The sequence below is a fragment of the Budorcas taxicolor genome, chromosome 1 (genome assembly GCF_023091745.1).
Source record: "Budorcas taxicolor isolate Tak-1 chromosome 1, Takin1.1, whole genome shotgun sequence".
NCBI lineage: Eukaryota > Metazoa > Chordata > Mammalia > Artiodactyla > Bovidae > Budorcas > Budorcas taxicolor.
The window spans coordinates 45,927,469-45,953,365 of record NC_068910.1 but is presented as its reverse complement, the minus strand read 5'-3'; the positions used below and the strand labels follow the sequence as shown (position 1 = coordinate 45,953,365).

Below are 25,897 nucleotides of genomic sequence, written 5' to 3'. Positions count from 1 at the left end.
GGGTCCCAACAGAGAGGGCCCATGCCTAAGGTTGCAGATAAAATACAATACTGGGGACAGAGTAAAAGATCACTTCATGTTTACCTGAAACTTGGATTTTACTGGGCGACCTGTATTTTTACTTGCTAAATTTTGCAGCCCCATTTCTGCACCTCTCTTCCTAGGGGAATCTGAAAGACCCCTCACTCCAAGCTTGAAGAGGGAGATAGAGGCAAGGAAGGGCCACAGGACATAGTGACCTGGGTTGTATCACCACTCCAAGGCCAGCAGGGGAAGGAAAATGTTTACTCTGCTTCCAGGGAGCCCCAGAGCCAGCCTGAGGTATGGTTTCCAAAGTCAGATGAGGAGGACACAGCTGCCACCTGCAAGGAACACTCCCTTTACATAGCGATTGATAGTGTCACTCAGCAGATGTTCACACACACAAACACACACACATACAGAGTACATGTGTCTCTGTGCAAAAACAGTAAAAGCCCTCACTGATCGAGAAATGTGATACTACCCAAAGCAATCTACAGATTCAATGCAATCCCTATCAAGCTACCAGCGGTATTTTTCACAGAACTTGAACAAATAATTTCAAGATTTGAATGGAAATACAAAAAACCTCGAATAGCCAAAGCAATCTTGAGAAAGAAGAATGGAACTGGAGGAATCAACTTGCCTGACTTCAGGCTCTACTACAAAGCCACAGTCATTAAGACAGTATGGTACTGGCACAAAGACAGAAATATAGATCAATTGAACAAAATAGAAAGCCCAGAGATAAATCCACACACCTATGGACACCTTATCTTCAACAAAGGAGGCAAGAATATACAATGGAGTAAAGACAATCTGTTTAACAAGTGGTGCTGGGAAAACTGGTCAACCACTTGTAATAGAATGAAACTAGATCACTTTCTAACACCACACACAAAAATAAACTCAAAATGGATTAAAGATCTAAACGTAAGACCAGAAACTATAAAACTCCTAGAGAAGAACATAGGCAAAACACTCCCCGACATAAATCACAGCAGGATCCTCTATGATCCACCTCCCAGAATACTGGAAATAAAAGCAAAAATAAACAAATGGGATCTAATTAAAATTAAAAGCTTCTGCACAACAAAGGAAACTATAAGTAAGGTGAAAAGACAGCCTTCTGAATGGGAGAAAACAATAGCAAATGAAGCAACTGACAAACAACTAATCTCAAAAATATACAAGCAACTTATGCAGCTCAACTCCAGAAAAATAAACGACCCAATCAAAAAATGGGCCAAAGAACTAAATAGGCATTTCTCCAAAGAAGACATAAGGATGGCTAACAAACACATGAAAAGATGCTCAACATCACTCATTATCAGAGAAATGCAAATCAAGACCACAATGAGGTACCATTTCACACCAGTCAGAATGGCTGCGATCCAAAAGTCTACAAGCAATAAATGCTGGAGAGGATGTGGAGAAAAGGGAACCCTCTTACACTGTTGGTGGGAATGCAATCTAGTACAGCCACTATAGAAAACAGTGTGGAGATTCTTTAAAAAATTGCAAATAGAGTTGCCTTATGACCCAGCAAGCCCACTGCTGGGCATACACACAGAGGAAACCAGAATTGAAAGAGACACATGTACCCCAATGTTCATCGCAGCACTGTTTATAATAGCCAGGACATGGAAACAACCTAGATGTCCATCAGCAGATGAATGGATAAGAAAGCAGTGGTACATATACACAATGGAGTATTACTCAGCCATTAAAAAGAATACATTTGAATCAGTTCTGATAAGATGGATGAAACTGGAGCTGATTATACAGAGTGAAGTAAGCCAGAAAGAAAAACACCAATACAGTATACTGACACATATATACGGAATTTAGAAAGATGGTAATGATGACCCTGGATGAGAGACAGCAAAAGAGACTCAGATGTATAGAACGGACTTTTGGACTCTGTGGGAGAGGGCGAGGGTGGGATGATTTGGGAAAATGGCATTGAAACATGTGTACTATCATGTAAGAAACGAAGTGCCAGTCTATGTTCGATACAGGATACAGGATGCTTGGGGCTGGTGCATGGGGATGATCCAGAGAGATGATATGGGGTGGGAGGTGGGAGGGGGATTCAGGATTGGGAGCTTGTATACACCCGTGGTGGATTCATGTCAATGTATGGCAAAACCAATACAGTATTGTAAAGTAAAATAAAGTAAAATAAACAAATAAATAAAATTAAATAAGAGAAATTAAAATTTTAAATTTAAATTAAAAAAGAGAAATGTGCCAGTGATTGTTTGCATACTTTTATGCTTAATACTCTCTAAATGCATTAGTCTTTTCTTTGTCAGCTCCTCTGCCCTTGCAACAACCCTATAAAGTGGGTGTTTTTATTTCCATTTTCCTGAGGAGGCAGTATAGGCAAAGAAGTGAGCTGAGTATCCCAGAGTCACCTTGCTGGCGGAGGGCAGAACCGAGGTGTGAGGCTGGCTATTTGGTTCCAGAACTTGTACTCTTATCCTCCATGGGCTTGGGCTAAGGAATTCTGGAGTGAGAGGTCACTGTCACAAGCCTATGACTGAGGGCAGACTGGGGCAATGACACTCCCAGGACCATGGAGAGGGCTGGCCCTGCCCAGAAGATGCTTGTAGTCTCCAGCCATCCCTCCTGTCAGCCCTGGCATGCTGGGAATGCAGAGATATTCCAGGATAGAGGAAGGACAATTAAGAGATGAGTTTTAAACTGTGAGAATTGGGCACAGAAAAGGAGTGATGGCCCCAGAAGAGAACCAGCAATGTCTCCTGCACAAATCCCCATATCCTCTAGGCCAGGACACAGAGACCTCTCTGATCTGAGGCAGAGAATGTGCAGGGGTGGTGGAAGCTATTTCTCCCAGATTAATGGCAGGGCTGAGCAGGCTTCTGAGGCCATAGGAACTTGGCGCCACTGCCATCTGGTGGTGATGCTGCCACATGGCATGTGGCTAGGACTCACTGAAGGCAACCAGAGGTGAAGCTATTAAGCCCTCAGAACTAAAAACTCCCACCGGGCTACATGACTAGTGAAATGAGACAGGTCCCCAAAGCCTCTCTGGAAACCTTGTCCACAGAGGGCTCAAGATTATCAAGATTAGAATCTCTCCTTCTGGAAAAGGTTCTTTGAGACAAATGCTTGCCAAGGTTTACATGTGTGTGTACTGCGTGCTAAGTTGCTCAGTCATATCTGACTCTTTGCAACCTCATGGACTGTAGCCTGCCAGACTCCTTTGTCCATGGAATTAATGTGTTAATTAATGCACGTGCAATTAACACATTAATGTGTTAGTTGTTTATCAGATTAGCCAACTCTTAGGCAGGAGAAAAGTCAAGAGAGTGGGACATGGGACAGGTAAATTTTGATGGAGAAGATGTAATTCAGAAAGAGTTAAAGTACAGGACTTATATAACAAGGTCAGATTTGAGTTTCTATATATTCACAATGGAGGTGCCTAGGACGATCTGAGGGTGGCCTCCCTGAACAGCTTGAACTCTAGTAGTATTAGAACTCCTTCTGTTTGATGTGACAGAAGGCCAGCATACACTAGCTTAAGCAAAAAAGGGAGTTATATCTCAGAAACTGAGAAGTCCATGAGTAAACTAGTTTTAGTACAGCTGAATCCAGGGACTCTAATAAATGTCATCAGATATGTCTCTCACCATCTCTTGAGTCTGATTTCCTGTGTATTGGCTCAAATCTCAGGCAGGCCAATATGGCCACAACAGCAGCAGGCTTATCTTTTCCTGGCTTACTAGCAGAGAAACACTTGTTTCTCAGAGTTCCAGCGAAAGTTCCAGGGCTGATGTTCACTGGCTCAGCTTGAGACATGTGACCATCAGCAAGGCTCTCAATGGTCAGACTTAGAGCACATACCCACTACCGAAGCCAAAGGAAGGCTGAACCTGACTCAACCACTGAACCACATGGACGAAGAGTAGGGGAGTGGTGATTTCCACCCAATAATCAGCAATGTGTTACCAGAAGGCACAAGTTCTGCATGGATGTATTTTTCACAGTGACATCAGGAGGACTAAGGAAAAGACTCCAGTTGCTGAAAGGCCAGCATGTGCCAGGCTAGAGCAGCCTTGCCATAATAAAATGCATCCAGCCCCTGGAGGGAAGGCTACAACCCCAACCCTACTCTGGCTGCAGATTAAGGGATCCTTGGGCCCAAGTTTTCCCATGAATTGGTGCTTCTCCAAGATGAGGGATGGGATATTTCTTTAATGCACACAGCTGCGTACTTCCTGGGGAGGACCTCTTCTCCTGGTCGTCTGGCTGATACCCAATTGCCCCTAAAGGCCCTCTGGCCTACAAGTCCTCTACCCTCAGCTGAGTAGTACTTCCTTCCTGCTCTTCAGTTGTAGGCTATCTACACACATACTCCACTTCCACCACCAGTTCAAGACCTCCCCTCCCTGATGCTCCATCCTCTCCAGAGCATGTTTCCCACTGAGCCCCTCCTGTGGGCTGTACCACCCAAAGAGGCCAAGCCCAGCCTGTAACCCCCACTCATAGCCTAACTCATCCTTCCAGAGGATTCTGGTCTTCCAACAACCCTGACGGCTCCCAGGACAGGAGCAGTGGCCTCCTTACCTCATCACCACCTTCAAGGCAGAGGACAGAAATGTCTACACACCTCAAGGAAGGACAAATTGGACCAAATTATTTCATATCACAAGGCAAGAGAGCCAACAGCCAAACCAGGGTGGCTACCTGGAAGCGGCAACAGGTGTCAGGATTCACTTGGGCTGCAGCAAAGCTGCGAAACTTGCCTGGGCCCCTAGCCCCATCTTTCTGGGCCATGTCCTATCCCAAGCAAGAAGAGGCTGAGAAGTAGGAAGAGCTGACAAGTGACTTGGGTCTGGGCAGGGTCCAGGATAAAGGGGGAATGGGAGGCATGTGTAGCTGAGGTTATTTTTACCCAGATCTGAGCAAAAAGAGGCATGGGCTGGTCTGGCCAGCGCATCCCATCCTCTGGTACCTGGCCACAAAGTCAAGTGACCTGAAGGCAGGGCTGTATCTCCCCTCAGTGGGGCTCTCTGAGGCAGGACAGTTTCAGATCTTATTATAAGGCTCCATGAGGCCAGGCTTCTCTCCTCCTCAGACTGGGGCTCTTTGAGGGAAGGGCTGTGTTTTCTCAGGGCTCCCTGATTTGGGGCAGTGTTCTCCCTCAGAATGGGGCTCCCTAAGGGAGGGCTGTGTCTCCTCTCTAACTGAAGCTCCTTGAGAACAGGACTGTGTCTCCCCTCAGATTCAGGTTCCCTGAAGGAGCTCTGTATCTCCCCCTCACTGTGGATCCTCAAGGGCAGGACTAGGTTTCTTCAGAGTGGGCTCCTTGAGGCAGGTCTACGTCTCCCCTGAGACTTGGGCTCCCTGAAGTCAGGGCTGTGCCGCCCTCAGACTGGGGCTCCCTGAGGCAGAACTCTATCTCCCTTCAGACTATCGTTCTTGGAGAGCAGGGCTGAGTTTTCCTCACAGTGAAGCTCTCTGAGTCAAAGCGGTTTCTCCTCTCAGCTTGTGTGGCTCCCTGAGGGAAGAGTTGTGTTGCCCTCAGATTCAGACTCTCTGAGGAAATGCTGTATCTCCCTTCAGAATGGGGTTTCCTGAAGGTAAGGCTGTATCTCCCCTCAGATTCTAGTTCCCTCAGGCAGATTTGTGCATCCCCTCAGGCTTGGGGTCCCTGAAGGCAAAGCTGTGTCTATCCTTTAACTGCAGCTCTTTGAAGACAGGGTGATGTCTCACCTCAGATTCCTGTTCCCTGAGGGAGGGTTTTATCTTCCCCCCAGACTGTGGTTCTTTTGAGAACAGGGCTGTGTTTCCTCATAGTGGGGCTCCCCAAGGTAGGAAGGTGTCTCCCCTCGGACTGGGGCTCCCTAAAGACAAGTCTGGTTTTCCCTCAGATTTACCCTCTCTGAGGCGGGGCTGTGTCTCCCCTCAGATTCTGGGTCCCTGAGGGAGCACTGTATCTCTCCCTCACTGTGACTCTCAAGGGAAGAGTTGTGTCTACACAGACTGGGGCTCCCTGAATGAGGGCTGTATCTCTACCTCAGGCTGTAGTTCTTCGAGAGCAGGGCTGTGTTATCTCACAGTGTGGCTTCCTAATATAGAGCAGTGTCTCCCCTCAGAATGGGCCTTCCTGAAGACAAGGCTGTTTTCCCCCTCAGACTGGGCTTTCCTGTCAGGACTGCATGTCCCCTCTGACTGGAGTTCTTTGAGGACAGGGCTGTGTCTCACCTCAGATTCCAGGTCCTTGCGGGAGCTCTGTGTCTCCCCTTCACTGTTGGTCCTCAAGGGCAGGTCTGTGTTTCCTCAGAGTGTCTCTCCACAGACTGGGGCTCCCTGAAGTTGGTGCTGTGTTTCCCCTCAGAGGGGCCTCCCTTTGCCCAAGGCTGTATCTCCCCCTCACACTATGGTTCTTCAAGAGCTGGGCTGTGTTTTCTTATAGTTGGGCTCCCTGAAGTAGGGAAGTATCTCCCATCAGACTTGGGCTTCTTGCAATCAGGCCTGTGTTTTCTCATAGTGGGACTCCCTGAGGGCAGGGATGTGTCTGCCTTCAGATTTGGGCTCCCTGAAATCAGGATTGTGTTTCTCCTCAGTGTGGGGCTCCCTGAGCAAGGACTGTATCTCCCCCTCAGACTGTGGTTCTTAGAGAGCAGGGCTGTGTTTCCTCATAATGGGGCTCCCTGAGGTAAGAAAGTGTCTCCCCTCAGACTAGGGCTCCATGAAGACAATGCTGTTTGAACCCTCAGATTCACTGTCTCTGAGGCAGGGCTCTGTCTCCCCTCAGATTCTGGGTCCCCAAGAGAGCACTGTATCTCCCCTCCTGTGTCTCCTCAAGGACATGGCTTTGTTTCTCCTCAGAATAGGACTTTCTGAGAAAGAGCTGTGTCTCCCCCCAGACTCGTGCAGAATCCACTGGATTGGGGGCCAGAGGGAGGTTTGGGTAGCTGATGGGCAGATGTGAGAACTTCCCCCAGGTTCCCTGGAGACTCCCAGCCTTGAGGTCCTGGCCCCTCCCTAGAGACTGTGGCTCCTCTCTAGGGACTGTGGACTCAGGAGACTCAGGGAGTGCCTCCAGGAGCCAGTCACACATTGTCACTCCCGGTGACAGGCAATGTGGATTGGTGTCAGAAGTCACACTAGGCTGATGCCCATATTAAGAAGATAGGTATCATTCTGGGGTCATGGGTCACCCTGGATTGGGGCCCATGATCAGGATCAAAGGTTAGTCTTATTTGAGACCCATGATAAGGGTTAACAGTCAGGCTAGAGTCAGGAATAAATCTAGGGTCACGTGTAACTCGGGATGGAGGCCTTAGATCATGGTTAGGGAGCAACCTGTGATCAAGTGTCAGATTTGGACTAGAGTCTAAGACAGGTCTAAGCAGAGTAGGCTTGTTGGAGGACCTCCATCTCTCTTGCTTATCCAGTCATCACCATGCTGGGCCTGTCATCCCAGGAGAGACCCCAGAAGTCTTCCCAGAGGGGGTGACTGACAGGGACAAAGGCCCTAAAGCATGACAATATCTTCCTTAAGAGATGTGTGGAGAAAGGCATTCCTGGCAGAAGGAACAGCCTAGGCAATGCCACGGAGGCATGAAAGAGCTTGGTGTTCTACATGGCAGAGCCCAGGCTTGGGCTAGGTCAGGGAAGAACAGCTGAAGCCAGACTAAAGAGGGGCAGGGAGGAAGTTCCCTCAGAGCCTGAGAGCAGGGTTAGAATCCTGGGACAGAGGGAAGGCGGCATCAGCTATGGATTTTAGGAAGAATCATTCACTTATTTGTTTATTCAATAAACATGATAGAAGGCTGCTTGCCAGGCACCATTCCAAGGACTTGACATACATTTGGGAGCAAAATACCTGAAAATCCCTTCCCTCGTGGAACTTCTCTGCTAGCAGGGAGAAAGACAATAAGTGTAATAAAGTGAATTAACAGATAGTCTAGTCAAGGCTATGGCTTTTCCAGTGGTCATGTATGGATGTGAGAGCTGGACTGAGAAGAAAGCTGAGCGCCGAAGAATTGATGCTTTTGAACTGTGGTGTTGGAGAATACTCTTGTGAGTCCCTTGGACTGCAAGGAGATCCAACCAGTCCATCCTAAAGGAGATCAGTCCTGAGTGTTCATTGGAAAGACTGATGCTGAGGCTGAAACTCCAATACTTTGGCCACCTCATGTGAAGAGTTGACTCATTGGAAAAAACCCTGACGCTGGGAGGGACTGGGGGCAGGAGGAGAAGGGGACGACAGAGGATGAGATGGCTGGATGGCATCACCGACTAGATACGCATGAGTTTGGGTGAACTCCGGGAGTTGATGATGGACAGGGAGGCCTGGTGTGCTGCGATTCATGGGGTCGCAAAGAGTCGGACACGACTGAGCAACTGAACTGAACTGAACTGAAAGGATATTGTGCCTTAGGAGGTGATAAGCACAGTGGGGAAAAAGTCTACAGAAAGTGAGGGGCCCCAACCTGGGGGGAAGCAGTTTACAGTATGAAGTAGGGGAATCAGCCTTAAAGAGAAAGGTCAGGAGCCATAGTGATACCTGGGCAAGAGCATTCCAAGCAGAAGCATCTAACACCTAAGAGCAAGAGTAGGCTAGGAAACTGAAAACCAACTTACGGTTACTAAGGGGGAAGGAGACGGGGGATGAAATAAGAGCTTGGGGTTAACATATACACCTACTATATATAAAATAGATAACCAACAAGGACATACTATATAGCCCAGGAACTACATCTTGTATCAGTTTAGTTCAGTTGAGTCACTCAGTCGTGTCCACCTCTTTGCAACCCCATGGACTGCAGCACACCTGGCCTCCCTGTCCATCACCAACTCCTGGAGTTTACTCAAACTCATGTCCATTGAGTCGGTGATGCCATCCAACCATCTCATTCTCTGTCATCCCCTTCACCTCTTGCCTTCAATCTTTCCCAGCAATAGGGTCTTTTCTAATGAGTCAGTTCTTCACATCAGGAGGCCAAAGTATTGGAGTTTCAGGTTCAGCATCAGTCCTTCCAATGAATATTCATGACTGATTTCCCTTAGGATGGACTGGTTGGATCTCCTTGCAGTCCAAGGGACTCTCAAGAGTCTTCTCCAACACCACAGTTCAAAAGCATCAATTCTTTAGCACTCAGCTTTCTTTATAGTCCAACTCTTACATCCACACATGACCACTGGAAAAACCATAGCTCTGATGAGACAGATCTTTGTTGGCAAAGTAATGTCTCTGCTTTTTAATATGCTGTCTAGGTTGGTCATAACTTTTCTTCCAAGGAGCAAGCATCTTTTAATTTCATGGCTGCAGTCACCATCTGGAGTGATTTTGGAGCCCCCCAAAATAGAGGCTCTCACTGTTTTCACTATTTCTCCATCTTGTATAACCTATAGTAGAAAGGAATATGAAAAAGAATATATGTACATGTATCACTTTGCTTTATAGCAGAAACTAACACAACATTGTAAATCAACTATACTTCAATTAAAAAAAAAAAAAAAGAGTGGACCAAGAAGGAGTTTTTGAACTAGCAGGGAGGCCATTATGGCTGGAGACAAGAGTGGGAGAAGCAGAGGTAAAGGAAGGGTAAAGAGGGATCTCACTCAGGATCTGTGGGCAATTTGAACTCATGAGCAAATCACCGCACTTATGTTTTTAAGATCTGTTTTAAAGTAATCCGTCTTAGCGAAATAGTTAAATAACACCACAGAATGCAGTCACCAGAACTCCGACTGTGGAAAGCCAGTAGACAGGATCCCATCCCAATTTCTTCCAAGGAGAACTTGCAAGGAAGAGGGGCAGAGAGATGGAGGGAGACTGTCTTGAATTATAACGTGTGAGCCTTATTTAAACAAAGAACTGGTAGAAAATAAAGGCATTTGTGAGGCAAAGAGGGAAAATTAAATAATGACTATTTAACGCTGTTTAGGAATTTGGGTAGGTTGGGGTGGTTAGCATAAAAATGGTATTGTGTGACAATGGTATTGTGGGTCTTTTTTTTTTTTTTTAGTTCTTATTCTTTAGAGCTACCTATGGAGATATCTGGGCTTCCATGATAGCTGAGTTGGTAAAGAATCCACCTGCAATGCAGGAGACCCTGGTTCGGTTCCTTGGTCAGAAAGATTCGCTAGAGAAGGGAGAGGCTACCCACTCCAGTATTCTCGGGCTTGCCTTGTGTCTCAGCTGGTAAAGAATCTGCCTGCAATGCAGGAGACCTGGGTTCAATCCCTGGATTGGGAAGATCCCCTGGAGAAAGGAAAGGCTACCCACCCCAGTATTCTGGCCTGGAGAATTCCATGGACTGTAGTCCATGGAGTTGCAAAGAGTTGGACGCAACTTCACTTACACTTTTACTAAGATATTTACAAATAAAATGATAGATCGATGATGATTTAAAATGATCATGGTTGGGGTGAGGTCACAGAGGAGTTCCTTCTGGAGTCATCCTTGTCTGTGCCCAGAATAGGCATTCCCCAAGGATAGGACCATGGTCTCCGCTTCCTCTGTCTCCTGAAGCAGGAGCTCTCCCCTGCCTTCATTTTCCATGACTCAGTCTCCCCTCTGTGGTAGCTGCAGACATGCATCACCTGGATGGATCTCCTGTCAAGAAAGAACTTGCCATTTCAGCTGAAAGCTGAATTCAGTGAGCTGACAGCCTCTAGGAATAGCGCCTTCAGGATCCACCACAGCATTTGAGGTGAAGGCCTGCTCTTCCCAGATGGCCCCCAGACACTGAGTGCACACAGCAGGGTTACTAAGGCATCTGTGTGCCACCTTGGCTCTGCAGTTCATGGTCAGGCTGGCAGAGGCTCTGTCAGAACTGCATCTCAATTTGCGGTTCTCCCTGCTGGTTCCTGCCTTGCCATTCACAGGGATCTCCTCCTTTGTCATCTCCTAACATCCAATAATCCTGAATCCATCCAGCATCTGATCACTGGAGGGCCTGAACTCATGCACCTAGAGTTGGCAACATCACCTCCTCTCGGCCCCCAACCATTTCTGAGCTCTAAACCCCAGGCTCCAGGATCAAGGGATGGTATAGTCCATTTCAGAAGCCGTCCCTGGTCTTTTTCATTTCCCGATCTCAGAAGTCAGGACAACTCTGTCTCCATCATCTATACTCTATGGACTTTGTTTATTTTCCTAGTGCAGCTGCAGCATCATGAGAACGTCCCTCCAGTCTCCCACTCAAGCAATGCTAGTTTGCCCTAGAGGGGTCGCCAGTGTCTTAAGTCACTGTGACATCCCCAGTACTTATCACAGGGCCAGGTCAGTGGAGGTGGTGATACAAGAGGGATGGGGGAATACTATTCCCTGCAAGCTGTTACAGACAAGATGAAGGGATTATTGCTTCTTTAAGCAACGGGCCTCTCCTGCTTCCACCAAAGCACAGCTTGGAGTTAATAAGTATCTGCTGGGGAAGTGGTGGGCAGTCCCTCTCGATGGAGGTGTCTTCAACTCAGAAACTCAGAAAGGGCAAAGCCTGCTTGCATCCACCCAACAATGTGGACGGCTCTGGAAGGGGCATCCTGAGCAGTGACTCCCCAGGCCAGTTCCTGGTTCCTACCATGAAGGCCAGACTGTGCTGTGAGTGCCTGAGCAGGGAGCCTTCAAGTAGTGCATGCACGACTCGACTCCAGGAGGTGGGGGAAGACTGGGGGAGGCAAGAGTGGCACCCGCTGCTAGGATGCGGCAGGCAGCCAGGAAGCCAGGCAGGCTCCAAATGAGTAACTGCAGATTCTTTCCTGCCTTGCCTGTCATCACGGGGAAAGGCAAGTGACTCTCTCTCTCTTTCCCCCTACACCCTTGCACTCCTTGGATTCCTGCATCCAGAAGGGAGCTGGGGCTTGGGCCAGAGACTGGAGACTGGTTCCAGGGATCCAGGGGGAGAAACCTCAGAACAGAATACTCCTGAAGAAATCCATTCAAGAGGACAGGAGAGAGCAAAGAGCGGGAGGTGGCTGCAGCCCCCTTCCCAAACCTGGCAAAGGCCAACTCCAGAGGCACTCGGGCTTCAGATAGGGTGGGGGATGTGGAGTGGAGATTCGAGTCTCTGCTTCCCACACCCTCAAGTAGTCTGTCTCCTTGCTCCTCACCCCCACACACCTCCAGTTTCTGATATCCCTCCCCAGCCCAAGAAGCTTCCCTAGACCATTAGGCAGGTGAAAGGATGGTTTCATCAGATCCCAAGGACTCCCCAGGCGTAGGCCCCTGGGAGACCTCTCAGTGCCTCAGGACATAGAACTGGACATGCAGGAACATAACTGATCAAAACAAGGTCAAACTGACTCATGGTTGAATTTTTCAGGTTTTTGTTTGGTTTTGCTATTTTCCTTTTCCTGCGCCTTCTTTCACTTCTGAAGTTGTTTTGTGCCTTTTGCTAGGTAAGGAAGGGTGGGTCTCCCGGGAGAACAATTCTGAAAAAACAAAGAAGTAATTTTCATTGTAAAGAATCTACACAGAAACTATTATTCCTTAGTCACCCGCTTCCTTCCTGGGAGTTTGAGGACTGCAAGGGCATCCAGGGGCCCTGCCAGTCACTCTTACTGCCACCAGCCTGCCCACATAGCCCTCCAGCTAAGGAGGGGGTGTCGTGTGGACACCCCCCAGGAGAGAGGAGAGCAGCCACCCCCAACTGGGAGCCGTCAGATTTCCACCCTTTCTCCATTTTCCCAGGACTTCCCTGGTGGCTCTGATGGTAAAGCATCTGCTTACAATGCGGGAGACCTGGGTTTGATCCCTGGGTTGGGAAGATCCTCTGGAGAAGGAAATGGCAACCTACTCTAGTACTCTTGCCTGAAAAATCCCATGGATGGAGAAGAGTGGTAGGCTACAGTCCACAGGGTCGCAAAGAGTCGGACACGACTGAGTGACTTCACTTTCACTTCCACTTTCCCCCTCCTGCTTCTGCCCCCATTCTGGGCCTCACCAAGAGTCACTTGGCTAAGTGGGGTCTTTGTTTTTTGTTGTTATTGTTTAGTTGCTAAGTCACATGTGACTCTTCTGCCACCCCATGGACTGTGTAGCCCACCAGGCTCCTCTGTCCATGGGATTTTCCAGGCAAGAATACTGGAATGGTTTGCCATTTCCTTCTCCTAAGGATCTTCCCAACCCAGGAATCAAATCCACGTCTCCTGAAGCTGTCTCCTGCATTGCAGGTGGATTCTTTACCACTGAGCCACCAGGGAAGCCCCAAGTGGGGTCTGGCTGACTCCCTCATATTCCCCAATACTCAGCCTCCTCTCAAGTACCCAAGCTATCTGTCCTCAGAGAGAGCAGAACTTCAGCAGGCCAAAGGACATGCCTTAACTGTGGGACTTCATCAGCATTATTCTGCAGGTGATCAGGTGGTGTGTGTGTGTGTGTGTGTGTGTGTGTGTGTAGAATGGGAAAGGGTTTATGAGAGCCAAAGCTCATGGATTTGCCGTTCCCATCTAGGACTCCTGGGGCACTGTGCCAGCAGAGGTGACACTCCAGAATGAGGACACAATTCCACTGCCTTGCTAGAGAACTGAGGCCTGAGTGGGGGTGCTGGCTGGGCACAAGGAGTGGCAAGGACCTCTGACCCCTGAGCCTAATCTGGCCTCCAGAAGTGAGAATGGCTGAGGAGATGGTTGGTGACTCACTCTTCAAACACTTCCTCCCTGGAGGAATTGAGTCCAAGCCCCAGAATGGCCAGGGCAAAGGCATCTCCACAGTTCTCTCGTCTGGGGAAGCGCTTCTGTCCAGGCTAACTGATTATATTTCCATAGTTTAATAGTTTATATATTTATAATGGTTTATGTTTAATAGTTATATTAAATATAACTGATTATATTTCCACTGGAAGGAGGTGGAAATCTAGGGGGAGTACAATAGCTCCGCAGGTCCTTCCCAGGCAAGAGATGCTGCTGACTTCATCTCTGTGCCCTGCTGCACAGCACAGAGTCTGGCACATGGCAAACTATTAATGAATGTGAGACGAAGGGAGGATGGGAGGGAAGAAGTGTAGAGAGAGAGGGAGGAGAGAGAGTAGAAGATGAGTAGACATGGAAGGGAAGAAGGAAAGGGAGGGCGGGAGAGAGAAAGCAAATACTAGTATCCAAATAAGCCCAAATCGAGAAGGGGCTGGACGCTCATCCTTTCCTGGCTTTCCCTTGTCTCTCTATAACTCTATCCTGCTCCATCAGTGGCCAGAGTTCCCCGCGCTGTAGGGAGGAAAACCCCAGTGGGTCCGCAGGGAATTCCGTCGCACCTGCGGGTCACCCAGCGCCTGGAATAGCATCTCCTTCAAGCTGCCACATATCCCGCAAGCGCCCAGGGATGCGCAGCCCTCTCCGCCTCTCCAGAAAAAACCGCCCTCCCCTAACTCCTATCACAGTCACTCACCAGCCACCCTATCCCACTGCCACCACCGCCACCTCCAGCCTCGATCTCACCTTCTAGAACCCTTGGAAAGAGGGCAAGGTAGCCACCTGCATTTGGTCCACAAGAAGGAGACCTTTCAGGGCGCTGCGCCAAGAACCTGCGCCTCAATCTAAGGACGAATAAACCAAGCCCTGAGGATGAACGGTGGAGACTGGATGGTCCGATGTCAGCCGCAGAATCTTGGAAGCGAGGCATCGGAGGCAGGCGGCCCAGGTCCGGGGGTTTCTCTGTACCTCGGTTTCCCAAGCTGTAATATAGGGAAGGCGGGAAGAGGAGGACTCCGGTTGTTTCAGGTCGGATGCGCGGGTTCTGGACTCGCGCGCTGGGAAACAGACCTTCCTTTTCCGCGCGATGGCGCTAGAACTTAGGTTCTGCGTTCTTTCGGAGGTGCTCCGGCCCGAGACGCGCGAGGGCGCGGACATGCCATCCTTCCTGAAGCACGACACTAGACTGGTCATGAATGATCCGAGAGCACAGCCGGTATCTAGCGCGCCCTACTAGGTCGCCAGGGCTCGAGGAAGGCACCGGGGATCAAATAATCGGGCCTCACTTGCGCCGTAACTTCCCTTCGTGTGGCCTCTCCCGCGCGAGGGATGAGTTGGGGAGATTGAAAATGGATCAAACAGTGAGCCCCACTTTTCTGGGGCACTTGCAGCCCAGAACCTTAAGAAAGTCTCGGCCTTCAGCCTGAGGGATTAGAAGTCACGATTTGTCTTGTAGTCCGGCCCGCCTGCACCTACCCTCCGAGGTGCAGAAGTGAAAAATGGGGAGATTGGGAGGCCTCCTAGAGCAGATGGCTCTAAAGGTGAAAGAGCAGAGCGCCCTGGGGTGGGGCTCAAGGAGCGTGCGGGAATGGGAGATCGCAGTCAGGCTCTTGGAAACGTCGTGAGCCACGCACAGAAAAATGGGGCAGTTGGGCTCTCGGGATTCCCGGAGATGCGGTCCCAAGGGACGAAAGTCTACCCACACCTCGCGGTTGAGGATTGAAGTGTGAGACTGGTGGGGGGAGCGCGCAGACTCCCTACTAGCCAGGGCGCCCCCCAGCCCCGCCCCACACCTGCGCGGCTGCCCCGCCTCTGCCGAGCCATTGGCTAGACCCGCCGCCCGTCAGACGAGCCCCCAGGGCCCGCCCACGCCCACGCCCGGAGCGGCGCCTCATAGCGCCAGGACCACCTAGGCAGCGCCACTGTGTCAGGCTCCCCGCCGTCGGCCGCGTGGTGCGCCGCTCGCCTGCCAGTTACCGGCGCGGGGCCGCCCGCCGCCGGCTCGGGGCGGACCATGCGCCCGACAAGCCCGCCGCCCGCCCGTTGGTTCTGCGTGCTGACCGGCGCCCTCGTCTGCGTCCTCGGCCCCGCGGTGAGTGTCCGCCGGGCAGCCCGGAGTCCCGGCAGCTGGGGGTGGAGCTGGGGTGACGGGAGCCCGGCCGTGTGCTCACGTCTGTGTGGAGGGGATAAGGGGCGCGGAGCGTGCGGTCTCGTCTTCGCTGCGCCTGAGACTGGATCTAGACCCGAGGGCGGCGTAGGGTCTCCCTCGCGCTTAGTCCCTTCCCGCGCAGCCTGGAGCCCGTTCTGCGTCAGAATCTGGGACACTCGTAGAGGGGCGGCGGGAAAGAGCTAGCTCCAAACTTGCCTTGCGTGTAACGGCTGTGGGTTGGCGAAGTCAGTGAACGCAGGGTCAGGGACTGCGGGCCACTGAAATGAAAGGTCTGGTAGACAGTAGGTTAGGGGGAGGCTGTGAGGGTCGTCGTTGTGTGCTCTGCCCGCCGGGAGGTGTCTGTGGGGCATTAAGTTACTTGTAAGAGTGACATTCAGCAGCAGACCAAGCACTGAGCGCCCCCCTCCCCACCCCGGAAGGGGCCTTGGGGATCAAGTGACTGGCAGGCAGACGCTTCCTGTGCCCTCCTACTGAGCAGAGTTGAAAGATGTGGAGCCCAAGGTGGAAGGTGGTGGGCAATGAGGAGTTGGGGTGGTGTTTATTGGAGAAGGCCAGACATGTGCATGGGAAGGGAGCAAACAACCAAGAAGAAGTGGCCACCCTCTTCCTTGCACTTCTGCTTCATCTCCACATGGGTATGTGTGTGTGTGCCCCTGGTACCCATGTGCCCCATGTGTGGGTGTGCCCATGTGTGTGCCTAGTGGAGTGGGGGACACTCACTTGGGTTGCAGGGCAGATTCTGGCTGAGGCAGGAGATGCATGGGTCAACTTCCTGTAAGATCAGGGAAGACCTGAAGACTACCCAAGCCCATTTTACAGATGGGCAAAGTGAGGCCCAAAGATATCAGAGCCACACCTGTCCCCCACCCATCAGACCTGGACTGAAGCTGATTTCTTTCTATCCCTCCCCTGGAACTTGAGGAATCTGTGGTTGTTGCTTGGGCAGAGCCTAAACCTGTGGGTTCCAGGTCTGGCACCAGCTCCAGGTTGGCTGGTGGGTGGATGGAGTATATGGGTCATCTATAGTCTCTTCTGTCCCATGAGTATCTCCCTGACCATCACCTCCACCAGGGCAGGAATCTCTGTTTCCATCTCGCTAACGTGCTGCACACGTGGGCTGGAATGCTCATTGCTTGTCCTGGGAGCAGACATTATGACAATTGGCATAATTCTTCTCTCACTGATAGCTATGGTGAGACCCACCTCCTGAGCTCTCAAAGCCCCACCAAGTTCTGGCCCTGAAGGCACACTCTGGAAACACTTACAGCCTCTCAAGGTCGCAGAGCTTCCAGGCCTCACCAGCAACCCTCTGGCTCTCCCACCCCTGAGCTCTGACCACTCAAATTTTCCATGGATGAACCAGGGATCTTGGGACCACCACTGGCACCACATTCTCCCATTGCTGGAGGCTTCTCAGTCTAGGGGCAGGCTGGTTTCAGTGGGGTCCCGTCTCCAGCTACATCTGCCCCCCACCTCTTGAGACAGTTCAAGCCTGGCCCTTGCCATGCCTACCCTCCCCTGTCTTTCCACATCTTATTTGGTTAGTTCCCAACTCCAGCTCCTCCTCCAGACGGCCTTCCCTGATTGTTCCAACCCACTGAGCCCTTCCCACTCTGACCTCACTCTTCAACCCTAGCCTGGGCCCTTTTGACCACCCCATGGGATCAAGGCCTAAGGTCTCTCACCCTCCCATTTTCCCTGCAGCCCAGTGCAGGGCTGGGCCTGCAGAGGGAGGAGAAGGGACTCACCCGGGAGTCGGTGAGAGCAGGCTGGAATGAGGGGCCCCTATTTCCCTCTCTACTTCTCCCTTCTCCACACAAGCCACCACTTGCTCCCACACCAAGTAGACACCAGGCAATCCTGCTTCAGCCAGACTCGGGGAAGGGGGGTAGTGTGTTATCAGAGTCATAAAATGGCAGCTGCAAAGTTCAGTTTGAAGACCCAAGGCCGTATCACTCCTGTTTATGGAGCCCTGACCTCAGCCTGGGAAGAGGAAATTTCTGAACAGGGAAGCAAAAAAAGGAAAGAAAACCTCCAGTGTCTCAGAAGAGGAAGTCTTCTCCAAGGCCACCCTTCAAGCTTTCCACTGCCCCTACCCCCTGGAGAGTAGGCACAGGAGCTCCTCATTGGTAGCAGAACTGCTCAGGCCAGTGCCCAGCCCAAGGGCGGAGACAAGAGGTGTCATAGAGAAGGGGCAGACCCATGCCCTGCCCTGGGAAGATTCTCCAGCTGGTAGCAGAGAGCAGAGCCAGTGACCCAGGAGAACCAGCCCAGCCAGATGTGGGCTGCAGCCTTTTAGAACTGGGGCAATGGTCACTCACAGGAGCAGTCAGGGAAAGCTCCCTGGAGGAGGCAGGGCAGTCCCTAAAGAGTTTGGCCAAATGATCCAGTCTTCCACCTGAGCCTATGAGACAGCCTCTATTGGCAGGACAAATGGGCCTGTCCCCAGAAGGAGGAGGAAGCCCTCAGCTCCCCCTACCCCATCTCCCAGAGGCTGGGTTGGCCCAGGGATTCAGAGAGGCCTGGTTCCTCTGACTTCACTGTGAGTCTTACTGGCCATCTCCTAAAGCTTCACCTTGCCATAGGCATCCTGCCCCAGCCATCTGCTTCCAGCTGCTCCAGGAGCTTCCATGGCTACCCAGCAGTCCTGGCCCCTAGCGGGCCACCTGTGGTGTTTAGGAAACACGGCTACAGAGGGGTCAAGTCTCCTCAAGTCAAGTGAGCATGTCAGTTAGGCCTGCCCAAGGCTCCCAGGGGTGAGGGGTGGGCAGGGCTGTGCTGGAAGATCGAGCTCCCTTCTGAAGTTTCCACCATCCCATGCTGCCCTGACATCTATCTTTCCAGACATTTCTAGAGCTTCCAAGATGAGTAGCCTGAGCTGTGTCCTCAGCGCACTCCATGGCCAGTTGACGTGGAGAACATGTTTCCTCTCTGTGGAACGGCCTCTGTTTCCTCATCACAAAAAGGAGAGTGAGAACCCTTGGCCCAACATGCAGGAGAAATGGGAAAAGAGGCCAGCTCCACCTTGGCTGGAGCCATGTCTTCCCCACCCCACCCCATCCCACCCCATCTCACTCCAGCCTCACAACTGACTATGAAAAGGGCTTGGCCTTCCAGTCAGGACTTCTGTGGTTGAAGGATATGAAAGTGCTGTGTGAACTGTGTGGCAGATTGTTCCTTCCTCTGGATCCCCAGCCTGGGAGCCTTATGGACCCTTCTTCAGCTCTCTCTGTCCCCCTTGCCCAGGGGTTTCCAGCGAAGGCAGGAATCCTGGGCACAGGGGGTGGTATGTCCTCTTGGGTGGCCAGACAATATGGGGCATGAGGTTCCAGGCCCAGGCAGGTGACAGATCCTCTTAGGGAGGATTGGATGATGGGCCCTTCTGCATGGTGGCAGCCTCGTAGCAATCCAGCCTGAGGAGCCACTTACAGGGGCTCCTCACTGTGCCCCTCTGGCTGCGGATGCAGGAATGGGGTCTGGGGACTAGACAAAGCCTCATCCCTTCCTCCTTGCTCCATCTTCTCAACCTCCTAGACTCCTCCCTTTCCTGTCTGACCTCCCCAACACAAAGCTGTTCTCACTGTACCAAGGAAAATGCAGTGTGTGTGAACTCTCTCACATGCCTTAGATGTATTTCAGAAGAAAAAGAAATACAATCTAATCTCTCTGCCACTTTATGGGTTTTTTAAAACTTTTATTGTGAACATTTTCAAGCATATAAAAAAACATAGAGCAAGTAGTATAATGAACATGGAAATGCCCATTTCTGGGAGTGATGTCACCAAAACAGCAGTATAGGAATTTCCAATGTTTGTCCACTCCAAATTTCTAGATTTGAAAGTCATTAACCATTAATATTTGCACCATTTGCTCTTTTGGCTGAAGTATTTGAAATTATGTTATAGATATCATAGAGCAAATTATTTTAAGATGCATCTCTAAAATCAAGGGTATTTTCCTGTATACCATCATTACTCCTAACAAAATTAACAGGGATTCCTTAATAGCTGATATTCAATAGCTGATATCCCCTACTAACATTTAATCAAGCATCACAAGATGTGTGGTGATATTATCAGGGGCAGAAGGGGTGTTGCATTTACTGCAAGGAACTTTCCTGCCTTGCCATGATGGGACTGTACAGTGAGCTGGCAGGTGAGTGACAGGAAGAGCAGGGAGCCTTGAGCAGGTGGGTGGGCAGCAGGCTAGATTTCACCAGACAGGGCTCAATCTTATCTGCACCCCCTCTCATGCGGTTCATGATGTGAAGGTCTGTGTCGCCCAGGATGTGCCTCCAGCCATCTTGAAAACAAGTTCTTCCTGCCCAGGGGAGGGTAAGAGGGGTGAGGGGAGAGGAAGAGGTCACCAGCCGACATGTCAAGGACTCACGGCTCCAGGTGCTGGTGCCCTGCTTTCTGCGGTTGATCTGACACCAACATCACCCACAGACACCATATTTGAAGCTGAGTGTTATTTCTGCAGTGGTAACCAGGATGACTTTCAAAAGACAGAGGATTGAAGCCTGAGTCCCTACTGCCCCTGCTTAGCAAAGTGACCTCATGGTAACAAAGGTAGTAAAGGGCCTCTTCATGGTGATCCTCTGCAAAAAACCTGAAAGGCTTCGTGGCCCTCAGTAAACCTCACAAGAAGGGCCTTTTAATGGGTCCAGGCTTAACACCAAGCTGAACTCCTTTGCGTTCTCTTAATAATAAGAGCCTTTATCCTGGTATCACCTTGAACTGTGGAAAGTTCTTTCTTGCCCCAGACCCAAGCTTGCGTCCCTATGTCTCCCTCTTTTTCTTACCCTCAACCCCCCAACACAATTTCTCACTCCATCCTCCTACTACTCCCTAGAGTTCAACCTTCCCCAGGATTTTTATTTATTTTTTGGCTGTGCCGCCAAAAATGTGGCATGTGGGATCTTAGTTTCCGGACTAGGGGTCAAACCTTTGCCCCTTGGATTGGAAGCACAGAGTCTTAAGCACTGGACCATCAGGAATCTCCAGCCTTCCCAGGATTTGCAGAGACGGGAGGCTTTGGACTATTGGCCAAAGAACGTGAAAATACAGGTAGGGTAAGAGAAATCAGACAGCAATAGGGGGCAAAGGAGAACCAGGCTTGAGACCTCTCTCTGGTGGACACTGCTGCCACTTGTGAGTGGGAAGGACATTCAGGCTGCCTGGGATTCTGCAGGGCTATCATGCTGGAGCTAGGCTGGCGTCTGGGCACGTGGGGCTGGGCTGGGGCTTTGGCAACAACTGGTAACCCTTGTCAATCCCCCTGTGTCCTTTGCATGTAACTCTCAACACAACCTTGTTGTAAGTGGTGCTGTCATGGTTGCCAATTCTACAGGTGAACTGAGGTGACTTGCCCAAGTTTGCCCAGCCAGGAAGTGGCCAAGAGTCTGCTTCCAGAACTCGTGGACTTATCTAGGCTATGCCATCTTATAAGAGTAACTACTTCTTCCAAAGTGGCTATGGCATGCCACATGCTGCCCTGGGACTTTAGAGATAGGTTTTAATTAATGAGATGTACACATCAGAAGTGATATCAGGGAATTGTCTCACACATGTGCACCTGTGTAGACACCACCCAGATCAAGCTATTATACCTTCCCATCAGCCCAGCAGATGCCCCTGTTTCTCTTCCCACTAAGATAATCATCTCTACTTCCTTTAGTGCCCTCTGAAAAGGCGGGAGCCTATTTCTCCTCTTTTCTGTTACCTCTGGATCCCATGATTTACCTCACTTCCTGTGCCTGACCCGACTCTTTCCTTCTCCTCCTCCTCTCCTCTCCACCCTCACTTCTTCCTTGACTACAAGATCTGCAACTCCTCACCAGTTCAAACACAGAAACCAAAACGAAGGGGACATCCGGGAAGCTGGTTTGTGGTCTTATGTACCTTTGATCACACTGCTTTCTCTCTGAGTCCTCAGTTTCCCCTCATGACCCTTTGATGCTCCGTTATTTCAGTGGTGGTAGGGAGGGGCTTAAGTAAATCATGGGATGTAACATGGTAATGGGAGCCCCTGCTCTCTCTGCTCCCTTTCCACGGCTTTTTCCAGCTATCCCTAGCAGGAAAAAAAAAAAAGAGAGAGAGAGAGAGAGCTCTCCTTTGACAAACCTCAGAAACACAGATCATCCATGGTGGCCCCCAGTGCTCGGTACCTTAGAGGCAGGAATTTCTTTCTCTTGTTTCATTGATTCCAGCCTGTTGCATTTTAGATGCTCTCGGAGACTAGCTGCTCCTCGGAGGGACTCAGGTGCCCCCACCACCCTGCTTCTGCCTCCCTTGGCTTCTTCTGCCATAGTTTTCTGGCCCTGGGTGAAGCGGGGGCTTCTTCTCATCCAGGCCAGTAACTGTGGTCTCAAGCTTCCCTTGAGGGGAGTTGGGTATGGCCCCCAACACCTGAGGTGGGCTCACCCCTCTCTTGCTGAGCCCCCAGCACCTAACAGCTAGAACTCCCAACATCTTCACCCTTTGCCCCACCATCTCAGCCTTTACCCCAGATCTCAGGGGCCCCCCATTAGGAGGAGAAAGCAAGGCTCTCTCCCAAGCCCCTTACAGTGGGAATAGACAGGAAGGGGCGTCCTGAGCAGGTGGAATTAACAAGACATGGCTAATCCAGACCCCCAGCCAGACACTCAGGACTATACTGCAAATCCCCAGGCAGTTACCTCCAGCAAGATGGCAGGAGACACAGGATCAGAACTGAAAGGATGCTAGGGACTGCTTCATTCTTGCCTGAGTCCCTTCTTCTGGGCTCAGGAATGCCTGTCACAGAGATGGTATTGGGGAACTAGACTGGCCTGAAACTCTCATCTTAACCCAACTGCAAAGTGAAGGCTTCCCAGGTGGCTCACTGGTAAAGAATCCACCTTCCAAGCAGGAGATACAGGTTCGATTCTTAGTCTAGGAAGATCCCCTGGAGAAGGAAATGGCAGCTCACTCCAGTATTCTTGCCTAGAGAATTCCATGGACAGAAGAGCCTGGTGGGCTACAGTCCATGGGGTTGCAAAAGAGTCGGACACGACTGAACAACTAAACAACAAGGTAGGACTGCCTTTGAGCCCCACTTTCTCCACTCCACGTGAAGTAGAGGAGACAAGTTAGGAGATGTAGGCAGTGGTGGGGTTTGGGAGGGTTGGGATGCCATTTTGATGTATGGGCTTTGACTCCGAGGACCATCAGAGATTTGATGCAGGAGAATGAGAATGAGGACACACAGTTTACAAAGATCCCTCAGGTTGCAGGTGGTGGGGCTGAAAGCTTCTGCACTAGTCCAAGCAGGAACTGATGAGCCCTGGCCCCTGCCCACATCTCCAAACTCATTTCCTGATGCTTCCAGCACCCCTTACTGAAGCCACATCAGACTTCTTGCAAAGTTGACTGTGTTAGGCATTTTCCTGCATCTGTGCTTCTGCACACACTGTTCCTACTTTCTGGAATGTCCTTACTCCACCTCTAATTATCAGACTCTTACACAACCTCAAAGGCCCACCACTACTGTCCATTCTCTGTGAATCCCACACACCGGCTATATCCCTTCCCTGGGGCCAGTAGACTTGGCTATATCTGGCTGGGAATTTTCTAATTTTGTGTGTCTGGAGTCCAGCGGGATAATGAGGATGTTTAGAATCGGGAAGTATATAGAAGAGGAAGTTCAAAGTCTGCCCGAATTCCTCAGTGATAAGACTAGAGGGAGCTGCCCTGGCCCTGTCCTCCAAAGGGCGATGGTTGACCAGATGGCCTGAGGCAAGGCCACAGAGAGGGATTGATGCTGTCCAGACCAGTGGCCGGAGACTTAGGTCCCTTGGGGAATGTGCGTTGCTGACTGACCTCTGGTCCCTCTCTGGGTCTCTATTTCCTCTACCATTCTCCAGATGGGGCACAATACTCGGCCGTGGTGAAAGCAGAACTCCTCTTCTAGACCACCTTCACTTTACTCAGAGATATCCCAGGCGACCCCAAGGGCTCCTGCCCTGCTTCCACATAGTGCCTCTCAGGAGAGACTGTTACTGTGCTTCTGGGGGAGCAGAGTTGCCTAGAGAAGTTAACCCTGCAGTCTGCACCCTCAGAGAGTAGCAAGCGGAAACTGCCAGGAGCCCAGGGATGCCCTCAGTGATCGGAAAACAAAGGTGTCCTGGCAAACAGCAAGGCCATAGCCCAGGCTTATGAGGGCTCAGCAGGGACTTCCCTAGTGGTCCAGTGGTTAAGACTCCATTCCCAATGGAGGGGGCCTGCGATTGATCCCTGCTCAGGGAACTAGATCCCACATGCCGCAACTAAGAGTTCACACGCTGCAACTAAAGATCCTGCGTGCCGGAACTAAGACCCAGTGCAACCAACTAAGTAAATAAATATTATTTAAAAAAAAAAAGAAGAAGAAGAAGAAGGCTCAGCAAATGAGGGCATCCTTGGTCCTAGTCTCAGAGCACAAGTCTGGACTCTTGGTTACAGGGACAGAAAACTCAACTGGCTTCAGCCATACAGAAGGGTATTGAGTCATGTTGCTGGAAGCAGGGTTGGCTTCAGGCATGGCTACATTCAAGGGCTCAGATAATGTCAAGAAGATCCCATTTTTCTCCATCTCTTTTTCCTGCCTTAACATGCAGCTGTCATCACTGGGTTCTACTTGGCCACCAGGTAGTTCTAGCCCCTGCATCCTCTGAGGTTTCCAGTCCAGTGGGCAAGACAAATCCACTTACCTAATTGCTTAATCCGAGGTCCCAGGAATGAGCTTCCTGGCTCTGAGGAGTGTGAATTGGACCATGTGCCAGGCACTATGGCCAGGAACACTCTAACTGGCTTAAGTCTGGTTACATGTTGATCCCCTGAGAGAGGGTTCATCAGAACCTATGGACTAGGAGAGGGGAAGGACATGATTTCCCAGACAGGACGAGGATATGCCACCGGAGGAGTTGTAAAGAATGACCGCAGGCAGTAACTGATGTCTACTACTCACTATCCACTCTGCTTGCACATTGAGGAGTGCATGCTCCTCCGCTTCAGTCATGTCCGACTCTTTGCGACCCCGTGGCCTTAGCCTGCCAGGCTCCTCTGTCCATGAGATTTTCCTGGCAAGAAAACTGAAGTGGGTTGCCATGCCCTTCTCCAGGGGATCTTCCAAACCCTGGAGTTGAACCCGCGTCTCCTGCTTTGCAGGCAGATTCTTTACTTGCTGAGCCATTGGGTTTAACTAAAATTGGTTGAGGGGATGATGGCAGCTGAAAATGGGCAGAAGAGGCAGGCAAGGCTGGGGAAGCACCAGAAGGCAGAACACATCCTCTGACTGAGGACAACAAGCTGGGAAGGTCCCCTTGGGACAAGTGTGCTCCAACAAACCAAGAAAGACCAGCGGTGGGGCACAAGCTGGGTGGCCAAACCCCGGATTCCTCTTCCAGAGTCCACCTCCGGGATCCCTCTGGCCACCCTTGTTCCTATGCCCCAGCAGGATGAAACAAACACAAATCCCTTAAGACAAAGCACCATGAGAATTTTCGACACTTTGGGGCAAGAGGGGAAGCGTGTGACCCAGCACCCAGACCTCACTCACCCATGAGCCATTAGCATGAAGGCCACACAGAGAAATGTGGGTTCCATCTTGGAATGTTAACTCTACCAGTCAGCTAGGGTAAAAATATGAGCTGGTAAGTCATTTAAAGGACTTCTCTGGTAGCTCAGCTGGTAAATAATCCGCCTGCAATGCAGGAGACCTCAGTTCAATTCCTGGTTCAGAAAGATCCCCTGGAGAAGGGATAGGCTAGCCACTCCAGTATTCTTGGGCTTCCCTTGTGGCACGGATGGTGAAGAATCCACCTGCAATGCAGGAGACCCAAGTTTCATCCTTCGGATGGGAAGATCCCTTAGAGGAGAGCATGGCAACTCACTCCAGTATTTTTGCCTGGAAAATCCCCATGGACAGAGGAGCCTGGCAGGCTACAGTCCCTGGGGTCACAAAGAGTCGGGCACAACTGAGCGACTAAGCACAAGTCATTTAAAAGCTGACATATGGAAAGTAACACCG

General features: G+C 50.7%; 1 protein-coding gene across 1 annotated transcript in view; it reads left to right on the top strand.

The window, feature by feature from the left end:
* The first annotated feature begins 15,712 nt into the window (after positions 1 to 15,712).
* Positions 15,713 to 25,897, top strand: part of VIPR1 (vasoactive intestinal peptide receptor 1) — a 30,011-nt gene continuing 19,826 nt past the window's right edge. The window contains exon 1 of the mRNA XM_052642488.1: positions 15,713 to 15,790. Coding sequence (XP_052498448.1) covers positions 15,713 to 15,790 — 78 coding nt within the window. The remainder of the gene's footprint in view (positions 15,791 to 25,897) is intronic.